Genomic DNA, 24182 nt, shown 5'->3' on the forward strand with positions numbered 1-24182 from the left:
CAGGGCCCTGAGGGGAGAGGCAGTGGGGAGGGAAACAACTCAACTCACTCCAGTCTACCCTCTCTGAGGCTGCACTAAAACGTAGATCTGAGCATGTCATTCTCTTGCCCAAGATCTATGGTTTCTCACAGCTCTCCACATGACTTTTCTCACCTCAGAACACAGGTCTTTTATAATCTGGCCCGGCGTCCCTCTCTCGCCTCACTGACCATCACCTTCCTCATGCCCACTCTTCCATCCAACCACAGATGGATGGTGCTATACCACCTTGACTTTCACATGCTATATTCCCTTGCCAAAATGAGCTTTCCATTCATTTAAATTCTGCTCATCCTTCAAAATTCAATACTGCATCCCATCTAGAAGGTGAGATATTTGATTTCACATCTTCTCAATGCCTCTTTCTTATACCCATGGACAAAATTCAATCACAGCATGTCACTGGAAGCCAATTTACTCACCATTCGTTTATGAAACTCTAAGCTCCCTAAAGGCACAGGAATGGGCTTTTCAACACGCAGCCAGTGCCTAGCGTATGCAGGGCCTTCAATTTATACTGAATAAACAAACAGGAGGAAAACAGTAGACAACACCTTTATCTCACACTAGTGAGAATGTATAATGTACATGTTATATATAATGCATAAGAATTCACTGTTCCTCAAGTCAAGTCAAGAACGGTGTAAGCATCAGCTTGATTAGTCTCCAGATTCAGTACTTGCATAGCTCTGCTCATGTACAGCCTTGAAAAGTCTGAGATTTCTCTGTAAATGTTCTAGTTGTTATCTAGAGCACCAAATACAAATGCACATTCCAGCTTTCCAGAGAGAGGGTACAACTATTTGGGGTTAAAAGTCTTTCCTTCCCACTAGATTGGTGCAACCAAATCTAATTTACGTCCACAAGAATGTATATATAGTTGATACCAGTCAATAGGGATTTGAAAGTAAAGGTTTACCTAAAGCTGAAAGACAATACAATCCACTATTAATTATCCATGGCAATTGGGTTGGCCAGGTACTTCTGTTAGGAAATCACCAGTAATTTAAGAACTCTTTCTATGGCTTAGTGCATCTCCCAACTTAACTCCTTGTCAGAACTGCTAATAAGCAGACCAAGTAATTAAGCTTAATAATCTTTAATTTCACTGTGCTTGCTGCTATAGTTCACTTGAGCAAAAGTATTAAATAAAAAGTTTCTTGATTCCTGGGCAATCATCCCTTATATTGGACTGTACCCAAAATAAATAAATAAATAAATAAATAAATAAATAAATAAATAAATAACGACGATTTCTCTCATATTGAAAGCTAGGATTTATTCATTCACAAACCATTTACTACGCATGTATTACATGCTAGGCACTATGCTGGGTGCTAGGCAGATGAACAAGAAGGACAAGTTCCTTTCCTCCCAGCGCTCCCAGGAAAGTGGGAGATATAAAAAAGTAAACAAGAGAATGAAAAGAAGTCATAATTAGGATCGAATCTAAATTAGTGAGAGTAGAAAAAGTAAACGACCTACTGGATATGGGAGGTTTTCTTGGACTAAAATGCAATTTTAAGAATCTGGCTCTCACTTTTGTATCAGGCTCTCAGTTTCAGCACTAACAAAAAACTTAATTCTCTCACTTGATCCTCTCAGATTTTCATGTGCGTGCAGGTGAGGTGGGAATCCTGTTAAAATGCAGAAATCCTTTTTAAGATGACCTCCATGGTCAACTGTCCTTCTTATTTCACTTAAATTATGGCATGGCAGTGATTGGGGAGAGGGAAAATAACAAGTGCCCCGCACCCAAAGGGCTCCCAAGTATGAGTACACCTGATTGATACCAGCAAGTTCCATAAACCTTCTCAGCCACAATACTGATAGCTATCCCATCACAACTACACCCTAAAATGACGTGACTTTATTCCACCTGGGGATCTCTGGCCATGTTTCAGGTCTTTCATGAGGCGTAACATAATTTCTCCTACATCAGAGACATGAGCAAATGGGGAAGGCCAGACACATAGGGAAAAGCTGTTGAAACCTAAACCCTGAGCCTAAAACTATGCCTGTACTTTAATCCTCAGAGAACTTGGCCTCAGGGCAGGCACTAGCAACTGTGAGGGTCACGTGTGAAGAGGCATTAGCCTCTCATCAGACCAGATTATGTGTCGCTGCATTATTTAAGGTGACACATGAATCAATGACATGAATAGTCTAATATAAATAAAGAAAAAACTCTGACCTGAGTAATCTAATTGATTATCCACAGTATACACCCTGTGAATTAGGGAACTCACGCAGCACTCATGATACAGAAATACATTAGCAAAGGAAAGAGACACCCCCTAATGTGTCATTTTCAGTTAAAATTCCTTTAGTTTCATGGAATTGAGTTTGACTTTTTGAGTATGCAAAAATCATTCTAAAAAGCTTTAAGGGATTTTATGGTAACATTTACATTAATTTTTACTTAATATTTTTAAAAGAAGAGTAAACTGTAGGAAACAAGAAAATTGGAATCTGTGCATAAACCTCAAAAGCAATGTAAATTAAATCTATTCCATAAAAGAAAATATCAATAAGGCTTCCCACAGTCTTCCAAGACTTTAAAAAAAGTGTGCTATTTAATGAAGCAAATCCCTAAGCACAAAAGCAAACACCCAAAAACTAAAATAATGGGCAATGTTAAAGCTTGAAGAATGACAGATGCAGCCATTATACGCTATAAAATACATCCTAAAAGAAAGGAAATGTTTGCAGAAATACACTTGTTGGTATCACTCAGCACTTCCCTCCTCTTTTGTTTTCATTACTAGATCAACATTTCTTCTCTGCCTCCATACTCTCTTACTGCTGTCCAGCCCTTTCTGGCCCCCCGCCAGGGGATTCTCTGGGAGATGTGTGTCCCCAGGACACTGCACAGTCAACTTACTCAGAACTGCTGTTGCTGCTGTGGCTCAGAGGGTCAGTGGGACGGCTGGAATCCAGGACGGAATCTAGGACGTGGATGCCCAGTGAGTTGACTGCTCGCATTAAAATAGTCACCATTGCCTCTACTGGAAGCTTCTCAAGAACAATAACCCTACAACGGCTCAGAAGAGCGGCATTGACTTGGAAAGAAGGGTTTTCTGTGGTTGCCCCAATCAGAGTGATTGTCCCACATTCCACGTGAGGAAGGAACGTGTCCTAATCATGGGAGGAAAACAGAAGAAATTGATTCCAGTCAATAACAACTTGCAGAATCCTACGTAAGTTGGCTATCCATTCCTTCCTTTAACTAATTTTATTTATATAGATGCAACATCGGGAGAGCACAATGAATGCTTTTTAAGCCTAAAACACATTTTCTGGAATTCCAATGTCTAAGTGTACCTACCTCTCTTGCTGGTAGACTAATAGCTTAAAGTAGAATTCTGCTTTAGTTTCAACAGAAATGGTTTCTTTACTTAGAAAAGTATCTTCTATCTTGAAGCCAAACTGACATAGTTTAAATATAGCAGCTATTTATTTATAGAAGTCTAATAAAACACAACATTAATATTTGCAAAATCCTCTTCCACTGCAAATAATCATATTGTTATTCTTCCTAACAAACTTGGTAAATATGTACCAGTGAGTATGTAACCAGAGGATGCTGTCTTAAGGGGAAGAAATGCTAAGAGGGGTCAATGGTCTAATATGAAACCTACAGTGCTAACATCCAGTCAGAACTCTAATGGTCTATTTAGTTAGAGATTCAAATCAGGGGAAAATAGCTTAGTAGGGTTTTGTAAAATACTTCTATCTCTGACTAAAAATATATTATATTATATATATATATATAATATCTATGTATATAAGATAATATATGTAACAAATATATCAACAGAAAAAGTATACCAGAAAAAGCTTTATGTTTATTTAGGAAGAATACAAAAGTGGCTTTGTTTACAAAAATAAACTGTCATTTTATTTCAGAAAGCCATTTAAATAAGTAGTAATGATTAGATCTTGGAACATTTACCTTCATGAGAGCCTAAAGTTAGAAAACAGACTCTTTAATCTTGAAAATAAAAAGTAACACTTTATAGGGGAGAAATTTAAAATTAAGTTAGACTGTTCACTATGACTCCCAACTATTTAAAAATTTCTAAAAATTGTAAACTTTGATCCAAAGCTGCTTTTCTGGTATGTGTAGCTCAGAGATATACTAATAATTTCATTTATCAGATAGAGAAAGCATTTTCTTGTCATAAAAAACACTAAGAAAAAGTGGGGACATAGGCTCAAAGGAGATGAGCTGGTAGTCTATACTTCCTTGTAGACAGTTAATGATAACAACAGTCCCTAGCATTTATATAGTCCTGTGTACTCTTCAAAGTGATCTCACATACTTTACATTCTATTTAATTAATGTTCACAATGGCCAAAAGGTAGAAGAAAGTTAATATACCTGTTGAGATTTATTGAATCGATGAATCTCATCAATAAAAAGTATGGTTTTCCTTTTGAAAAAGCTCTTTTCATTTTGAGCTTGTTTTATGACATCTCGTACATCATTTGTCTTGGCATTTGTTGCAGACAATGTCACAAATCTTATACTATGTTTCTTGCTGTTGTTGGCTATGATGTGAGCCAAGGTGGTCTAGAAAAGATGACACACAGAGTTTGGAAAGCTGATCAGACACAGACAGAAAAGCACCCATGGGTATTAACACAAGCAGCATAAGCAAAATTTACCAAGCAACTTAAACTCTGAAGAACTTTTAGCAGCACAGATAGAATCTGAAATACCACAGTACATTTTACATTTTCAAAAATTAAAAGAAATTATAAATAAAACAGGAAAGTAGCTAAACCTTAGGTTAATCCTGACCTTTTCTCCTTTGTACCTAACCCTGTTCGATTCCTTTTTGGGGACTCTAACATCTTTGGAATCTCAGTCAAGAACAGCTGTTTTGATTTAGCAGAGACTCGGTGACAGCTGTGGTCTCTTCCAGCCAAGAAAGCATTACTGCTGAAGGACTGAGTGTAGAGCTGAATGGCAGAACCACAGACTCTATCATCATTCCATAACTGGAAGCTCATCAGTGCAACTTAGAAAAGGAGAGTGAGCCTTTGAAATGAAAATCCAATGACAACCACCTAGCATTTAAGATGACTGCAGGCCACTTCTGAATGTTTACTTTGGAAGCAGGTGAAATGCCAGCACTTCATCCTGTCAGTACTTAACAGGAAACACTGGAGATCCAAGGAAAGTGCTGCTCAGTGCCTGGCACTTAATGGTACCCTACACATTTGATATGCTCTTATTAACATCATTGTTAGCAGTACAGCAGTAAGGATGGGAATAAAGAAAAAGGAAAGCCTGTTTAATGAGGGTCAAATTTGCTCCTGAATGAATGGAAAGGTGGCACTTCATTTTCTGAAAGTTGTATAGCACCATTAGATACTGTGGCTGCTGCTTTAGCAAATCCCAGCCTACTGGCTCCCATGCCACATATAGTTAGGCTTGTGACTGATCACCAACGACTACACTGAGCAGCCCAGCTCACTAAATCTTTTGCCCAGCATCTTCTATGAGTTCACTCTACCGGTCTCCCTGGGGATCTTTTTCTTGTCAGTGGGACTATAAGAGCTGACCAGTCATTCTCCTGAGCTTATGCAGAGTTCACAGACAATTAATAAGAATGCTACTGCTCAGTCCCTAAACGAGGTGACAACTAAGACCACCACCATAGTAAAATGTTATTTGGGCTAGACCTGATTCATACCTGACCAAAGAGAAAGTATGAATGCAAACAAGGCACAAAATGAGCAAGATGATTCCAGGAACTGGAATACACGGAGGAGTGATTAAGTTGTGGGCAATGAAGCTGGAAAGGAAAACTGGAGAAAAACCATGAAAGCCCTTGTGTACTAAGGAGTCAGAACCTGAAAGCTTGACAGTCCGTTTACACTCTGATTCTGAATGTTGCCTTTCATTCACTGTGCTCATTCTTCTCCCTCTTCCTATAGATTAAAACAACATATATTTAACTTTCTCAGCCTACTGTTTTTTTCAGTCTTAACCCTCCAGTGTTGAAATTTCACGAGTTCCTCCAATAACGTTTTCTAGACCCCAATATACCAACTGGCCTCCTCTGGATTTCTGGTAATTCCTAACAAGGTACATAGAACTAGACACTAAAGTGCACCGACGTTTCTTCTCAAAAGTACACGGCATTACCAGGACAGTTATGGAAACGCTAGATGAAAATGACTTGAGTTCTCCTACTGTTCTTGTTAAATAAATACAGTCTCAAGAATAAATAAAAGTCAGTCTGTTAAAATAAATCAACAGCTATAAAGAGGAGAAAGAAGCGCAACAGAAATTAAAGCAAATATTTGATTCTTTCTCAAAACTGAATCCGTATTCCTACAAATGTTCCTTTTCAATTTGCAGCATGCTGTTTCCTCGACAACTGGGTCATTAATGTGGCATTGGAACACAAAGGTAGATCAAATCTAAAAGTCCACACGTTCTTGTTAAACCTATGAATTCAAACATTCTCATTTAGAAAACGACCAGAAAACGTGTCTTATGAATCTGGTGACTGTGCCTTGTTCACATCCAGCACAACTCCACCTGTGGACCAGGCACTGTCCCGGCTCTGAAGGTAGCTGAGGCCCTGCACTCTTAGGCCTCAACATCCAGAGACGCGCGGATTCTTCCGGGGCGGCTTCTGACACGGCTCTCTTGGACAGTTAGATCCACGCCCCGACCCACAGAGATCAATACTCGGAACCTTTCGGCCAAGGCTACACTCACTCACCTTGCCGCAGCCCGGCGGCCCCCACAGGATGAGCGAGGGGATTTCGTTCGTCTCCAGGAGGGGCCGGAGCAGGGTCTCCTGCCCCACCGCTCTGCTCTGACCGAAGTAGTCCTGCAGCGTGTCGGGACGCATCTTGTCGGCCAATGGCTTGCCCTCCAGCATCTGCCGGATCTCTTCGGCTGCCAGAGCCCGGGCGTGAGGGCGGCCGCCGCTGCTGGCCCCAAAGGCGGCGGCGTCGGCATCCCAGTGGCCCGTGTCGTCCTCGCCGTCAGCATCGGCGTCCCCGTCGCCATCGCCCACCGCCTCCTCCTCCTCCTGCGCCTCCGCCTCGTCCCAGCTCCGCGGAGACGCGTTACCCGCCGCTGCGGCCGCTGCGGCCGGCCTCTTCCCCGAGCCCTTCCTCCCCGGGCTGCTGGAGCGGGCCACTGGGAAGTCGGGGATGAGGCGGGCGCCACTGGGAGTGGGCGGCGCGTCGTAGCTTTCCCGGCTCTCGGTCTCGCCACCGTCGTCACCGTCCTCACCTTCGCCCTCGCTGCTCTCGGCCGCCGTCGGGGTGGCCGGCTGCTTCAGCGCCGAACTCTCCGAGGGCCGCCGCCTCTTTGCGCTGGGCGGCGAGAGCCCCTTAGCTCGCTCTCCCAGGCGGTGCGGGCCGGCCGCCGGCTCCGCGTGCCCCGCGGGGTTGAGCAGCAGACAGCGGTCTAGATGCGAGTTGATGTGCGCGGCGGGCATCGTCTGCTGGCACACCGGGCACTGCACCTGGTGCAGCTGCGACAGGAAGGGGTCGTCTTCCGGCCCACTCACCTCCATAGCGGCCGCAGCCCTCGCCGGGGCGCGGCGCGGTCGCAGCACCCCCGGGCACACCGAGGGCTCGCGATGCCCGCCGCTAGGCCCCACGTCGCGAGACCCTCGTTCGGGGAGGCGGCAGGACGCGAGCGGGCCGGGGGAGGGCGCCGCTCATGCCTCACGTCCGGAGGTTCCCGCGTCCGCCTGCCTTCGGCAGGCCGCCACTGGCATCTCGCGCAGCGCGTCGGGACTAGTACGTATGCGTTTTCCCCAGTCGCGCTGGGAACGTATCCCGCCGCCTGTCGGGAAGTGTAGTCCGCCGCCGTTTGCTCCAGCGCTCGCGCGTCCACTTCCGACCAACCCCGTAGCACCTTTGTTGGGGGCTGACGAGGCCGGCGGGTTGCGCGTGCGCAGGTGTGCTCGGTCGCGAAAACGGCACCTGTTAGCGCCCTTAAATGCCTGTGACGCCTGTGAGGAGACTGTGAAAACGCGTGGAGATTGCGCGCGGGCAAGTGGCCTTTCACGCTCTGGAGCTGAGTTGGCGTGTGGGGCGGACAGGGACGGGAAGAGGCCCAGGGCGTGTTGTTTGTAATTAGAGGGAAATGGGAATAGAGAACCCAAAACGCTCCAGTACAGAACTGGGCAAAGGACCCGAATTAAAGAAAAAATTAAAACAACTACACGTGTGAAAAAAAATTGTTCACCACAGCAGTGGTCAGAGAAATGCAAATAAAGAGAACACCTCCGCCCCACCTCACGGGTTTGTTGGCCTTTTACCTGAAGTACATACTTAAATTGTCTCACGTGGGCTCTTGAATAGTTAAAAACATACTTCTAAATGAAGGTTAGTCAAGTTAGGATGTAGCTACCTCCATAGCAATAAAATGATACTAGGCAACCATTTAGTTACTTCACAGACAGTGACAGAAAATGCCCACCATAAAAGGAAAAAAAATGGGATTAAAACATGGTATCATATTCCTTTGAATAATAGGATTACTGTCTTCTGTGATTTTATTACCTGCTTTTCTGTAAACCTCTCTCAAAAATGTGTCATAAACATGCATTTTTGGTATTTAGAGTAAGAAATGAGGGAGAATGAAGAATGAAAAATAAGAATTTTAGAAAAGAATAAACTTTTCTAAAAGTTGACAAAACCGGGATTTTTATTTACACAAGAACGTCTCCTTGAAACTTAACCCAAAAGCAAACACCTTTTGATTTTATGAGCCTTTTCATGAGATGATTTTACAAAACAAGGAATGACTCACAAAGAATTAGAATTAGGTAAAGGATAATATTAAAGAGAAAGGGGAAAGGAAGCATTTTTTTTTCCCCTGTTGACATTTGATGTCAAATATGTCTCCCAAACTCCTGGCAAATATTAAAGAGGAGTGATTTTTTTTGGGGGGTGGGTTTTCTAACTAGATATATTAGGCTCAAAAATAAGGTTAATAGAAAAGTAAAAATGAGTGGAGTAAACAATCTTTCTTCTTTGGCCATCACATAATTTGAAATTGTGCTAAAATGGAGGATGATAAACTTGTATAGCTTTGTACTCATCCCTCAGAGCAACCATCACAGGAACATCACAAAAACAAATGTTGCAGAATCCCAGACAGGAAAGAACCCAAGTGGCACTCAGAGAGTTAGGAGAGTCAGCCTTATTACGCCGGCTCAGCGGGATCCTTCCCAAAAGATTGAGCCCCTAACAAGGTTTTGAGCAGGTTTTTATGGGTTGGGGACTTTCTTGAGTCGGGGAAGGGGTAGGTGTCGTCTGGTGATTGGCTCAAGGTGCGGCTTGGAGGGGGCTATGCGGAAGTGGGCTGGGGCTTAGGCTGGGGACCTCTCTCTCCACTCGGGCCACCATTTTAGGTCGGTTCCACGTGGCAGGGAACCATATTAAGGTCAGTTTCTCCATCACAAGTACTTTGAGAAAAGTTTTGTAGGGTAGGGTAAAAGTCTTTTTCCTGTACCCATCTTAGGTTTATTATTTGGGGTCCTGTTAATGTTTTGTTAAACTGACAAAAGCAGTATAAAAAGAAAACAAATTTATTAATGTGTGCAGTGCTCATAGATATGGGAGTACTTAGTGATGAATTTGAGCTTACATAGCATCTTAACAAAAGAACAATGCATTTGTAGAAAAGTGACAAGACAAAAGAAAAGGATTTTGAGTTTCTAGAATGGCAAATTGTGGGAAGGTAAAATATAATGAGGAAGCTAAGGGAAGATAGAGGCTAGTTAGCAAACTTTGTTATGTAGACACTTCTGGTACCTTCTCTGTGCTGAGGGTCTAGAGTTGTCTCTGGTCTTTCTGGTAGAGAGTGGAGTGGGGGTTATCTTTGCAAATTTATGTCCTGCTTTTAAGCAAATTGGGAGAGAGTAGACAACTTTTCTTGTATCTGCTGCTTCTCAATTGCGTTCAGTTCAAAATAATCCTTATGCCAAAGTAGCATATTTTGGTGTGGCATATTCTGCTACCCTTCAGGTTGTAGGGTTTTCCTCAAAACAGGTTTTGAAGAAAAGTATTACTAAATATGGAAATGTTATACACATTAATTTTAAACATTTATAGAAATATATCGACATGGTCACTCCAACAAAAGCAAAATATTTTAAAATGACAACATATTAGACAATGACTATGAAGTTCCTTGAATATCTTTTAATAAATGTGAGGCTTAAATTTTTTGTTTTTTAGAAATGATACATTATGGAAAAATCTACTGAGAGACCATCACTGTTAATATTTTAGCACCTTCTTCTAGTCTCTTTAAAATGCATTTTAAGATTACACTGTGTATTTACATATAAATGTAATTCTATTATCTGTCTTTATTATTACCTAATATGTATTTTCAAAAGTATATATTGTAATGGGAAAATACTCATTAAGTAATATGGAGTAAAAATTAGAAGATACAAAATTTATACAGTATAATCCTATTTTCTTTTTATACATATGCTTTGCTCATATATATGTTATATATAAGAAAAAGGAAAAAAAATAAAGAAAAAACTAAATTCTCCATGTATTTATTTCTTTATTTCACTCCCATGGTGACATATGAGTACATGAATAAAATTGAGCTATTTGGATATACTATGAGGTGAAAATGGCACTGGACTTGGACTTCAAGAATCTGGGTTTGAGTTGGCCACAGTGTGACGTTGGGCAAGGTACTTAACTTCTCAGACTCAGTTTCCAAATCTAAGAGGAACAATAATGCTTACCTCACAGTCTGTTGTGACAATTAAATGATCTTATAAATGTAAGAGTTTGGTATAGGGCCTGGCACACGGTAGTCTCTCTATTCTTGTTTTCCTGGATCCTAGCTCATTTTGTTTGAAGTTCAAAGTTTTCTCCACTAGATGGTGATGGTAGGAAAAGAAAATGAATAAGTCGTACCAGGTTTTTCTAAACAAATTTAAACTTTCTTTTTAAATCAGCATAGATACAAACAATTTAAAGTCTGTTATAAGGTCACAGGAAATGAGATCAATGTAAAGCAATAAAATCTAGGCTTAAATTTTCTCCTTTAGTGATGTAAATGATGGATCTGCCGGCTGTTTCTGGGTGTGGGCCTGATGGTGTCTCTGAAGAATGGAAACACGGACCCTGGAGAGGCAAAGAGTTTTCAAAAAGAGGAGAGTTTATTGAAAGCCAAGGGTCAGAGCTCCCGAGCGGAGGGGGTCCCGAATGGGGGTGCCCAGTGACTGAGGCAAAAGTTCTTAATCTTACACCTTCCCTTGCCTGCTTGGGGAAGGGGGCTGGAGCCTCCTAATGGAATTCGTCTATCAGGTTTGTCCTGTTTGCCCATCCTGAAGGGATTAAGGAAATAACCCATTCCTATCTATCAGATCTGCTCCTTTGTCCGGCCAGAAGGGATTTGAGATAATTTATTAACCTCAAGGTGCATTCTCATATCTTTGCCCTGGAGTAAAGGAGACATTCCAGAACCTGGAGTTTCAGGATATAGCTGCTTTTTGTTTATTTCACCAGGGACCCCATGTCTACCTAGCAGTATACTAACTAACCTGTCTCATTAGTACTTCACTGCTTCATTGTTTCCAACTGGCCTTGGCAGTTTACTTTGAGTGGTGTAACTATCTTCTCTGTCCTTCCCCAGACTCAGAATAGGGATGATGTACTCAGTGGGTGACTCAAATAAGCCCTTTGTTCAGTGACCACAAATAAAGTCTCAGCCTAAGTGAAGGTATATAACAAGCCTACTAGTATTATCGAACATCCAGGCATCACTTTGCAGCCTCGTATTCATACCCAAGATATGTTGGACATTTTGAGTGCAGTTAATCCCACCATGACGCACATCCCTAACATCTTTAGTCACGGTCCTAAAAGTTAGCCCTAGGGTTGTCTGTTCTCCTTCCTGCTTTGTGATTCCTCTCCCCTAACCCAACCTCTTTTCTTTTACTGACTTCCCCTTGTATCCTCTGGAATCTGCCACATTTCTTATTAAGTTCATTCTAATAAGTTATATACATTTTCTTGCTATTGTAATAAGACCTTTTAATTGTTCTATTTTCTTACTGATCTCATTGGTATAAAAGAAATGTATTGGTTTTTTATTAATTTATTTCATATTTTGTGTTTTGGGGGAACACTTTTACTAGTTTTCATTGATTTTCAATTGATACCTATAGTATTAAAAGAACACATCTGAACTTTGTCACTGGTTCCTGTCATAGAGCTTCAAAAGCCCTTGGAATTTCCTAAGTGATAGCAGAGCCTTTATTATGCCAATGAGGTTATTCCTGGTGGGTCCCTAGATAGCTTCAGGATGGGGGCAGGTCACCAGAAGACCAACCACAGAATTAAAGGGTTGGAACATCAGGCCAGCCATCTCGGGGGGGGGGGGGGGGGGGGGGTGAAAGAGGGGTGTTGGAGATTGAGTTTAATCACATGGGCAGTGATTTAATCAATCATGCTTATATAGTGAAACTTCAATAAAACCTCTGAACACCAAGCTTGATGGAGCTTCTTGGTTGGTGGGCAGGGAGGGTGATAAGCCTTGTCTTCATAGGAAAGGACATAGCAGTTCTGTGTCTGGGACCCTCCCAGACTTCGCAGTATGTGTATCCTTCATTTAAAACAAAAACTGTAATCATAACCAGAGTGCTTTCAGTGAGATCTGTGATCAGTCCTAGTGAATTATCAAATTTTCACTCCCCCCAATTTGTAGCCCATTGGTCAGGAGTGCAGCTGGTCCCTGAGACTTGAGGCTAGTGTCTGAAGTGAGGGCCGTCTTGTGGAGGACTTTGCCCTTAATCTGTGGAATCTGATACTAACCTCAGTTAGTTTGTGTCAGAATTGAATTGAGTTGCAGGACATCAAGTTGGTGTTGGAGAATTGGTGTCAGAAGAATACTTTGCCCTCTGCCTTTCCGATATACTTAACTATTATTTTGTTTTATTTTTGAATTGCTTTGGCCAGTACTAGGTATTATAAAACTACTGGAGAAAGAAGGTCTGTTTATTTTATAAAGTGAAGTGCAAAGTAACATGGACAAAATTCTACTTCAATTCCTGATTTCAAAACACTTCCAGTAAAATAAAGATACTTCCTTAACATGATTATTATTAATTTTTACCTCAAACTAACAGCCATTATTATGTTTTATGATAAAACACACTAAAGATATTTGTCATTATTCTCACACCTGCACATCTTACTTCCTCGCCCTGGAGTACCTTTCTAGCCCTTTGCTATGTCTGTGTTACTATTTACTTTTCAGTTTAGATGAGTCCTGTTAATCTTCCCTGACCCTCCGGGCTAGTGTGGTGCCTTTTGCCATATGTTTTTTTGATACCTTGTTTATCCCTTATAACAGATGCCTCATAGTATTATAATTACCCATTTACATGTCTGTTTCCATTCCTGCCTCCAACTTTCATTAGACGATGGAGTTTTTCACTGCTCACCCTCAGTGCCAGGCTCCGAGCCTGACATGCAGTGGGCGCTGGGAATGGGCCTGAATGGAATCAATGAGGGAAAACAATCGGGCAGGCTTAAAGCACAGACTTAACTCTTCTTCTAAGGTTTGCATTTGGAGCATTCTGTTTCTTCTGGAAAAAATACCTGGATGGGGCTTTAGTTATGGAAAGATTAGATGAAGACTTTCTGTTGACATGGAGATATTTAGAGAACCCTTCCATAAAGAAAAAGGATACTTTTTTTGGATGTGAATAAGGTGGTCACCTAGGAACAATGGAGAATTGCCACTGGGAAGAAAGACTGACTGTTTTTGGGAGAGATGGATTTTTAATTGAAGAGAGAAGAGAATGTGCATGGTATGCCATGACATCTGTTTCCTTATGTGCACTGAACTGAATTTGAAATCCTGTGGTGGGAGGGCTGCAGACTAGAAGATAAATAAATCGTTCATGATAAATTAGGTGTTTTGGGCATAAATGGTGCTGCTTTGGGATCTAGAAGACCTTTGTTTATATATTATGTGATATATAAATATATGATATTATTATTACATACTGATATATGTAGAAATTGGACTTCATCAAAATTTAAAGACATCTGCCCTTCAAAAGATATCTTTAGTAAAATGAAAACACAAGCCATAGACTTGTGAGAATATTTGCAATACTTATATCTGCACTGAACTTGTATCAAGAATACATAAAGAATTATTACAATTCAATAATAAACACTCCAATGTTTAAATGGGCAAAAAGTATAAAAGAATACTTCACAAAAGGAGATACAGCCAAAAAATACATGAAATATGCACAAGGAAATGCAAATTCAAACCACAATGAGATGCTCCCATTCCCACTGGAATGACTGAGGAAAAAAAGGACTCACAATATTAAATGTTGGTGAAGTGAAGGAACAATTTGGAATTCCCATGCATTGCTCTTGAGAGTATAAAACGGTACAACAATTTTGCAAAATTATTGGCAGTTTTTTTAAAAGTGAAACATACCCTTGTCATATGAGCCAGAAATTCTGCTCCTAGGTAATTTACCCAAGAGAAATGAAAGCATGCCCACAATATGTCTACAAAATGACTTGAATGCAAATAGTAGCAGCTTTATTCATAACAGCCCCGAACTGGAAACACCCCAAATACCCATCAACTGATGAATAGAAAAACAAATTTCGGTTTATTTATATAATGAAATTCTACTCAGTAAAAAATAAATTACCAATAAACACATCAAGATAGATAAATCTTAGAAATATTATGCTGAATAAAAGAAGCCAGACAAAGAATATATAGTTAATGATTCCAATTATGAAATTCTAGACCAGGCAAAATTAATCTATAGTGATAGAAATCATATCCGTGGATATATGGGGTGGAGGGATGAAGATTATTGATGATGACAGGGTATGAGGGATTTTTTTTTATAGTGATAGAAATGTGGTATATGTTGATTGAGGAAATGGTTACACATTTACCAAATGTGTAACCATTTATCAAATGTGTATACATTTATCAAAACTCATCGAACTGTACCCTTAAAATGGATGCTGTTTATTTATGTAAATTTTTTATGTAAAATTTATTAATGTATATTTATCTCAATAAGGTTGATTAAAAAAACACAATGAGATCCCATTTCATGCCCGTGAGAATGGCTAAAATTGAAATGACTGACAATACCAAATGTTGGTGAGGATGTTGAACATCTGCAACTCTCATACATTGCTGGTACATTGCTGATGGAAGTGCAAAATAGTATAAACATTTGGAAAAATTTGTTGGTTTCTTATAAAATTAAACACACTCCTACCTTGTGACTCAACAATTGCACTCCTAGGTATTTATACAAAAGAAATGAAACGTCTACAAAAAGACTTGTAGGAGAAGGTTTATAGATTTATTCATAAGAGCCTCCCCCTACCAAAACAACAACAACCTGGAAACAATGTAAATCAGTAGGTGAAGGGCTGAACAAATTGTGGTCTAGTCATACAATGAAATACTACACTGTAGTATAAATGGATGAAATGCTGCTATATGCAACACCGTATGTTACTCTCATAAATACTAGATTGAATGAAAGAAGCCAGACACAAAAGAACATGAACTATGATTTCACTGATAGAACATTCAAGAATAGGCAAGACTAGGGAAATTATAGTGTTGGAAATCAGAAGGATGGTTGTCTCTGAGAGTGGAGAATTGACAAAAAGGGAACATAATGGAAATGTTTTATATCCTGATTGGGGTGTTTGTTAATCAGACATACACAGTTCTCAAAGCCCATCAAATTGTATATTTATGATCTGTGCATTTCACTGTAAGCAAATTTTATCTCAGTTAGAAAAATTAATGTGAGGGTCTTTCATTTCCAATAATGCAGCTGGGAAATTCAGATCAACACCCCTGCTAAAAACAACTAAAAGTGCTGAATAAAATATTTTTAAAATCTTCTTCAAAGTATCAAAAACATGATAAAATGACAAGAAACTACCAGAAAAACAAACAAACAAAAAAGAAACTCAAGGGAAATCCCTATCCAAAGAGGCAAGAGGGACCTAAGCACAAAAGTTCCTTTTGCTCTGAGGACTTTTGCCAGTTCTGCCAATCTTGGCCTTGGATTTGGGCAGTCTCATGCGTCAACATTGACGATGTTTCCCCAAGATGAGGGATCTAAAAGACCTTTCTCTATTAAGCTTATACCCCAAAGGGCAGCACCCTGATGTTAAGGGGGACCCAGAAGTGAGTCCAACCCCGACAACACACCTGTGAGACTGTGAGGAAGGTGGTCTTGGCACTGAGCAAGAGCAGGGAAGCAAAAATGTTACAAGTGACTGTCTCTTAGCAGTGTACTGGCAGGCTCAGCCTTGGGGGGATTTGCAGCCCGGGTTTGCAATCCCTGACTGGAGTCTTAAGCTGCAAACTGTGAGGTTCTGAACTTCTAAAGAATGCTCCCAAGGTGTGGCAGAAGGCAAGGGAGACCCTTTCTACAGGATACATTCTGGGTAACCCATGAGTCAAAGAAGTCAGATGGAAATAAACTATTTTGAGCTAAATTATACAAAGTATTATATATCAAAATTTATGAGATATGACTAAAACAACATTTAGAGAGAAATTTGTAATCTTAATTGCATATAACAAAAGGATGGTTGAAAACCCAATAAAGACTTTTTAAAAACAGAAAATTGTGGGCCAGTCTCATTTAATAACCATCGATGTAAAAATCCTAAAAATAAAATGTTAACAAACCAAAAAAAATATTAATAAACTTCATCCTGTAATATATGAAAAGGTTAATAGATAATAACCAAGTTGAATTATCCGAGATCTCAAGGTTGATTTTACACTAGTCAATAATATAACTCACCACATTAACAGATTAAAGGAGAAAATCAGACAATCATTTCAAAAGATGCAAAAAAAAAATAAAAGCATTTAATAAAATTTAACGTCCAATTTATGGTTTAAAAACTCTTAGGAAACTAGGAATAAAAGGGAGGGAACATTTTAATATGATAATGAGTATTCATGAAAATCTTAGGGCAAGCATTTTTTTTAATTAAATTTATTGGGGGTGACATTGGTTAACAGAATTATGTAGGTTTCAAGTATACAATTCTATGACACATCATCTGTATATTGCATTGCATATTCACCCCCAAAAGTCTAAATCTCCTTCTGTCACTCTTTACCCTTTTCTATCTCCCCTCATCCCCCTTTCCCTCTGGTAACCACTATACTGTTGTTTGTGTCTGTACGTTTTTGGCAAACATTAATCTTAATAGTGAAATAGTAAAAGCTTTTCTTTTGAAATCAGGAACAGAAGCAGGATGCATGCTATCACCATTTCTATTCAACATTGTACCAGAAGCCCTATAAAGTAAGAAAAAGAAATAAAGGGCAGAAGGATTACAAAGGAAGAAGAGAACTATCTTTATTTGTAGATTATATGATTGTAATGCAGAAAATAAAATTATGTACAGATAAACTTTTGAACTGATAACAGTTTAGCAAGCTTTCTGACTGTACAATCAACTAAAACATTCAATATTATTCTCATAAACAGGAACAGACAAAATAAAATGTAAAAACAAAACATCAACATCAAAACTATGAAATACATAATAATAAATCTAATACAAGATGTGAAAGATCTCTACAGAGAAAGAAAATTATAAAATCTTGTTGAGAGAAAGCATACAAGATTGGAACACTCAATAGCATTAAAATGTAAGTTCTTTCTGTGCTCATTTATAGATTCAATGCAATCCCAATCTATGTCCCACAGGTGGTGTGAGTGTGTGTGTGTATGTGTGTAACTTGACAAGTTGATTTAAAAATACTTTGTAATGTACCAAGAATAGCCAAGACACTCCTGAAGAAGAATAGGTGAAAAGACTTGTTCTGCTAAATAGGAAGACTTAGCATTAAGACAATAGAAATCAAAATGGTAAGATGTCAGTGTAGGCATCAGCAAATAGACATTGGAACAGAATAGACAACTCAGAAACATAGATATTTGATATATGACAGAGATAGCTCTGAAAATTAGAGGATAGACTTTTCACTAAATGATTCTGTGACAATGTTAAAATATAAAATTGGATCTACTTTATACCATAATAAAATCATCTAAATATGACAGGCAAACTAAAAAAGTTTTTATAATATGGAAATTATACTTCAGTAAAGTAATTAAGAAAAAAGAAAACCCAATAATACCATTAATAAACACGTGTTAATAGAAGGGGGATGAAAGCACTGCTGAATAGTTTATGGAATGTACAATTTGGCAATGTTTTAGGAAGCTTAATGAGTTGTACAATCGTCACCACAGTACAGATTTTTAACATTTTCATAACCCCAGTAAGGTTTTATTTACAGTTAATCCCTGTTCCTACTAGCTCCAGGCTAATCTACTTTGTGTCTATAGATTTGCCTTTTCTGGGCATTTCATACAAATGGGACCTTACAGTATATAGTCTTTGTTCCTGGCTTTTTTTCACTTAACAGAATGTTTCTATTCATCCAAGTTCTAGATATCAGTACTTCATTATTTTTTATTGTCGAGTAGTATTCTATTTGAATGGATATATCACATTGTCTTTTTCAATTCATCAAACCAATTGATGGACATTTTGGTTATTTCCAATTTTTGGCTATTGTGAATAATGCTACTGTGAACATTCATGTGCAAGGCTTTGTGTGTTCATATGAATTCATTTCTCTTGGAGAGACCTAGGAGAAGGATTTTTAGGTTATATGGGAAATAACTTTAAGAAACTGCCAAACTGTTTTCCAAACAGCTGCACCATTTTACATTTTACATCACCAAATGTACGATGAGAGTTGTAGGAACGACATCCTTGCCAAGGTTTGCTTTTGTCTGTCCTTTTTATTATAGCTTTTCTAGTAGGTGTGAAGTGCTATTTCACTGTGATTTTCATTTGCGTCTCCCTCATGACTGTTTTTGGGCATTTTTCACGTGCTTAATAATCAATGCATTTGTGTATCTTTTTTGGTGAGATGTCTTTCAAATCTATTTATTGTCCATTTTTTAAATTGTGTTGTCATCATATTGTTGATTTGTAAGAATTTTTTGTATATTCAGAATATAAGTCCTTTATCAAATGTATGATTTCACAATATTTTCTCCAAGTCTGTAGCTTGTCTTTTCATTTTCCTGTGGTGTCTTTCAAAGAGAAAGTGTATTGAATTTTAATGAAGTGCAATTTATTTTTGCTTTTATGGGTCATACTCGGTGCTTTTTGAAAGGAGGAAAATTCAATAGTTACGTAGAAAACAGCGATATGTCTTTCATCTGAATTTTGGTATTTGTGAAGATTGCTCCACTTTTGTGAGGCCTTGTTGTTCTGGAAACACTCAAAATGCTGTGTACCAGTAGAAGCTTAATAGCATTATCCAGCCTGGTTTGAATGCCAAGAGTATAAAGGGTCGTTGGCAATGCATAATCCTTTGACAGCACAGTCTTTTACTAGTTAACGGAAATGTCCCTTGAAAAGTATCCCAATTTTCATGGTTCTGTGGAATGCTGTTTTCCTGAGGTTAGTATTTTTTTTTTTAAAGATCTTTAACTCCAAAATATCAGTGAAATCTGGGAAAAGCATCACTGAGCCTGCTCTTAGTCTCAGTGTGAACTTTTCCAAGCATAAGGGCATCTTTAAGACATTCTGAATATTTTATGGCTGTGGACTTAGGGTGTTGAGGCTAGGTGAAGGTAGACCATGATGGGTATGCATGCATTACTTGTTTGTTTATTTTTTTTCTCTGGTGGTCAAGTATTGTACCAGGCAACTTGTTCTCTGTGCTATCAAAAGCTGGAAATAATATAACATAGCAGAATTGGACTACTATCATCTATTTAGAAGACAGGCAGTGTGGGTTCTTTTATAATAGTTGATTCTTCTTTTTTTAAGGCAAACAGACACAATTAAAAATCTTCTCTCTAATAATTAATCAACAAATATTTATTGAGTATATATTGTGCATAGAACAATCTATATGTGATGACTTCCAAATTTAAATCTCCAACCTGAACCTCATCCCTGAAGTCTAGATTGCTCTCTACAACCTATTCAACTTGAAGGTCTAATGGATTTTTCAAAAACTGAGCTCCTGACCTTTCCTCCCAAATTTGCTCCTCCCATGGATTTTTCCATCTCAGTTAATGTCAACTCTCCCCTTCAAGTGCTCAGGAAGTAATGTGGAAAGTTATCCTTGTCTGCCTTCTTTCTTTGTACCCCATATCTAATCCACCAAAAATCCTATTGCTTTTAAATGGAATATGAAATCCTGGATGGGATTCAGGAACAGAAAAGGAACATTCGGGAAAAGCATAGAATCTCAATAAAGTATGGAGTTTAGTTAATACTAATGGATCAGCATCGGTTCATTAATTATGACCAGTGTACCATATCAATGGAAGATGTCAAAAACAGGGGAATTTGAGTGTGGGGCATAAGGGAACTCTGTGCTACCTTTTTACTTTTCGCCTCTTCTGTAGATCTGAAAATATTCTAAAATTATATATATATATGTATATATATATACACACACACATATATATGAAGAATAAAAAACAAAAGAACAGATTCTGCTGGTTTCTTGCTCACTGGAACCTGTGGCTGGTTTGCTGGAGCTGAGGGATGGAAATTCTGATTCTGCTGTTTGGACAGTCTGGTTAGAGGGTATGGTCAAATTGTCAGAAGGCCATACACACTGTATTATTCTTTCCGCGGGGGGATTGGTCACCTTATGAGCACTATTTTCACACTTCATTATGCCAAGAAAAATTAGTAACCTCAAATCAGTTCAGTCTTTTCATAGCAATGTTGTTGAATAATTTATCTCTAACGAACACATAGTTTTGCTTAGTTATTCTTCCTGAAGAACAAAGTTCTCTGATTCTAGAAAAATACCAAAAGTTCTGCTTTTTAAAGATTTTGCTATAATCTTTATGTGCTATCCAAGTAGAAACATGTATTTTTCCTCTATATAGACAACATCATTTATCTGAATTACAAATAAGAACCATTGTTTTTTTTTTAAACCAAGACAGCACTATAAATTGGTGCTAGGGTTGGGAGTGAAGGGATCAGCAAAAGCTCCAGACAAGAGGGAAAAATTGTTTAGGCCCTGAAGCATCGTAGGATTGTCTATATGACTAGTTTTGCTTTCTAAGCAACCCAGGTTTTATGCCACTTAAATAAATCTAGGGATATGCCACTGTTAGAATCAGGCAGCTGAGCTGTTTTCCTGGATTTTTTCTTGGCCTGCGATGGAAATTTAAGGGGAAAGGCACAGTGTTGCCTGTAAGGAGAATTTATGAAAATTCATCCCTGTTCTTTTTAACTTCCTGCCTGCTTGTGCCTTTGATCTTTCCCTAGAGCTGTAAACAGTGGGAGATGTTGCAAATAATTTTAAGGACTGAGAAAATTAAAATTTGCTAAGTCCTTTCAGAAGATCTCTTGTGCTCTAGTTGGATATGTTCAAAGTATAAGATGGGCTAATGAAGGTGGCTGTGGGGTTCCCTCACCCAGGCTCCTCCCTGCTGAGAATGAGCCCTTGTATAATCATGTGTATGGAAGGGGCAGAGGGGAGGGGCCTGTGACTGCCAAAGACAAATGCCACTTTGTAATCCTGAGAGTTGCCACACGGATGAGAGGAAAAGGTGAAGGTGATATTTCATCCTGCTCTGTTTGTCCTTTCCTTACCTGACCTCTGAAATGGAGCCACTGGCCTTGAAAAGCCTGGTGTCTAAAATTAATATTCTTCCCCATCTGACTAAGAAGGCAACAGCTGAGCAACATGAGATCGAGGACCATATCAGCGTAAACGGGCTCGAAGCGGCATTTGAGAGGATGCCACTTCCTTTCATAGTGGAGACTTGCCTTTGCAGGAGACTTACACTGGCTGAGAGGAAGACATAGCAGAGAATTGTGTAGTCATTTTGAACTCTGAAAAACTTCCCTTTCTCAGCCGGAACTTATAGTCTGCACTTGGAGTCGTCAAAACCCTAGGATGTCCTCCATAAATGGTAATTACTCTATTTTTAAAAAATTGTTATAACCTCTCAAATCTCTTCTCTTTCACTCTAGGTTGCTTTAAATGACAAGTTATACCAAACTCCAGATAGAGCTTAACATTTAATTTTTCTTTAAAAATCATACCTTGGACTTAAGCTTTTGTTTTAATGTTAGTTTTTTTGTGGCTTTCTGATCCAAGTTGAGTACTATCTGCAGTTACATGTTATATTTTAGTAACAGTTTGCCTCAGAAACAGTATGCATTTCTCTCTTTATTTTAATAATGATTTTATTTTTCAGGGCAATTTGAAAGAATGCTAATAATGGCCTATAATGTATCTGAGAGAGCTCTGGTTGATACTATTTCCATTTTAGTGTGTTTGAATGTAAGATCCTTATGTGACTAAGTGGAATTTTATAGAGCATTGGATTTTAAATAATTTGGAACTCAAATTATTTTACTATATGAATTGAGAAAATGAAAGATGAAGTTTTGTGGAGATAATTATGGATGATTTTAAATTGGGAAAAAGCTGGAAGAAGCAATTTTCAGAAAATCTCCAGCAGGGGGCCTCAGAAGTTGGTGGTGGGAACCGGCCACAAATTCAAATCCCCCTCCCACATAATCAAGTGATGTCTAGATACATATATACTGCATGTAGATCTCTAGTATCAGAGCAGCATTACGTGTATTACCTAATTTGTAAGGAAAGTATTTCAAGGAAAGCACAAGGATTTGAACTCTTTGGTACTGGGCTGTTAATGAAGATGAAAAGAAAGTTACCTGGATATCTTAGGTATATAAGAGGGCCGTAAGGAAACATTTTTTTTTTTTTTAATAAATACCAAACATTTTAAGGTGTAGGCTGAGAAGTGCTCTGGAAATGACTAGTTTGGTGGAGACCACTCCTCAGAGAGGAGCAACATTCCCAGGGGAAGCATGAGAGACCCGTTATACAGGAAATCCTTCCTTCTGGGCATGGGAGGAACAAAACCTGCAATCCCAATTAAATCCAAAGAAACTTTATATTCTATATTTAAACTGGCCACTTTCATCCCATCGCTAATTAATATTAGCATTTCTCTTCCTATTTTTGGATCCTCTCTCTAGTTTAAATTAGAAGAGACTTCAAAATTATTACCAGTCATTTTCCCCAAAAGTCAAATATGTGAGTAAGTGATGAGAACTTTGTTTCCTTTCTTTATAGTCAAGAGGAAGGCGAACTCAAAAGTCATGATTGCGTCTTGACTTACAAATCAGGGACAGAGGGAGATGAAAACTACACTTCAGATAGTAACTTGATTGGACTCACCACCAAGATGTTAAAAGTGAAGAGGCTGGAAGAAATCAACACGTGTTACAATAGTAAACATCTGGAGAAAATGGCCTTTTTTCAGTGCATGGAAGAGATGGAGAAAGTGAAATGTTTTCTGGAAGAAAGTTCTAGTGAACAGGATTCAAAATCTGGGAAGAATGAGGTAATTATGTGCTAATTTAGTCTACTGAAAAGTATTAATTAATTCTACCTTATCGTTTCTAACACACATCAAAGGTAGCCGTTTATCAGATCCTTTTCAAATTCTATTTTGTCACGTGTGTATAATTAAGGAGTGCTGATGAACAGACAAACTTTAATTTTGTTTCCCTGAGGATCGTGTATTGTAAACGACACAGTTGAGTTTGGTAAGTAATTAGAAGGCCTTTGAATATGTACCTCTACCTGCAGGCTATTCCACATTGTGGTTAGTGGCTTCAAAGTTAACAAAAGTGAATTTATGGAAATACTATTTCTTAAGAAGGATCATTTAAAAGGATGGATTTGGGCATGAAATTCTGAGAAGCACTGAGAGAAGTATGATTGTTCCGTAGAAGAGGTTTCAAATTTCCTCAAGACCTTATACTCCTCACAGGGTTGGGGACAGGACTGTTGACTGTGATGGTCAGAGACAGGGCTAAGCCAGCCTGGCCAGACGGACGGTGCGCCTGTGTTCTCATCCATGTAGAACAAGGACCTGAGCCCGACTGCGGCAGCTTGATCTTTGGCATATTACTAAACTTAACCAAGGGGCTGCCTCACCTGGATAATGGGATGATAG

General features: G+C 39.0%; 2 protein-coding genes across 3 annotated transcripts in view; one reads left to right on the forward strand and one right to left on the reverse strand.

Annotated features, from left to right (window-relative positions):
* Positions 1-7930, reverse strand: part of WRNIP1 (WRN helicase interacting protein 1) — a 28270-nt gene extending 20340 nt beyond the window's left edge. Inside the window, exons 1-3 of the mRNA XM_033113949.1 lie at positions 6786-7930; positions 4424-4615; positions 2924-3177 (exon numbers count right to left, since the gene is read on the reverse strand). Coding sequence (XP_032969840.1) covers positions 2924-3177; positions 4424-4615; positions 6786-7592 — 1253 coding nt within the window. The 5' untranslated portion in view covers positions 7593-7930. The remainder of the gene's footprint in view (positions 1-2923; positions 3178-4423; positions 4616-6785) is intronic.
* MYLK4 (myosin light chain kinase family member 4) overlaps positions 3161-24182 on the forward strand; it is a 124242-nt gene continuing 103220 nt past the window's right edge. The window contains exons 1-2 of one of the 2 annotated variants that reach the window (XM_033113951.1): positions 3161-3239; positions 23294-23564. In XM_033113951.1, the coding sequence (XP_032969842.1) occupies positions 3184-3239; positions 23294-23564 (327 nt within the window). In that variant the 5' untranslated portion in view covers positions 3161-3183. Of the gene's footprint in view, positions 3240-21879; positions 22098-23293; positions 23565-24182 lie in introns of those variants that run through there. The other variant, XM_033113952.1, reaches the window with a different exon arrangement.

This window comes from Rhinolophus ferrumequinum, chromosome 9 (genome assembly GCF_004115265.2).
Source record: "Rhinolophus ferrumequinum isolate MPI-CBG mRhiFer1 chromosome 9, mRhiFer1_v1.p, whole genome shotgun sequence".
NCBI classification, from domain to species: Eukaryota; Metazoa; Chordata; class Mammalia; order Chiroptera; family Rhinolophidae; genus Rhinolophus; species Rhinolophus ferrumequinum.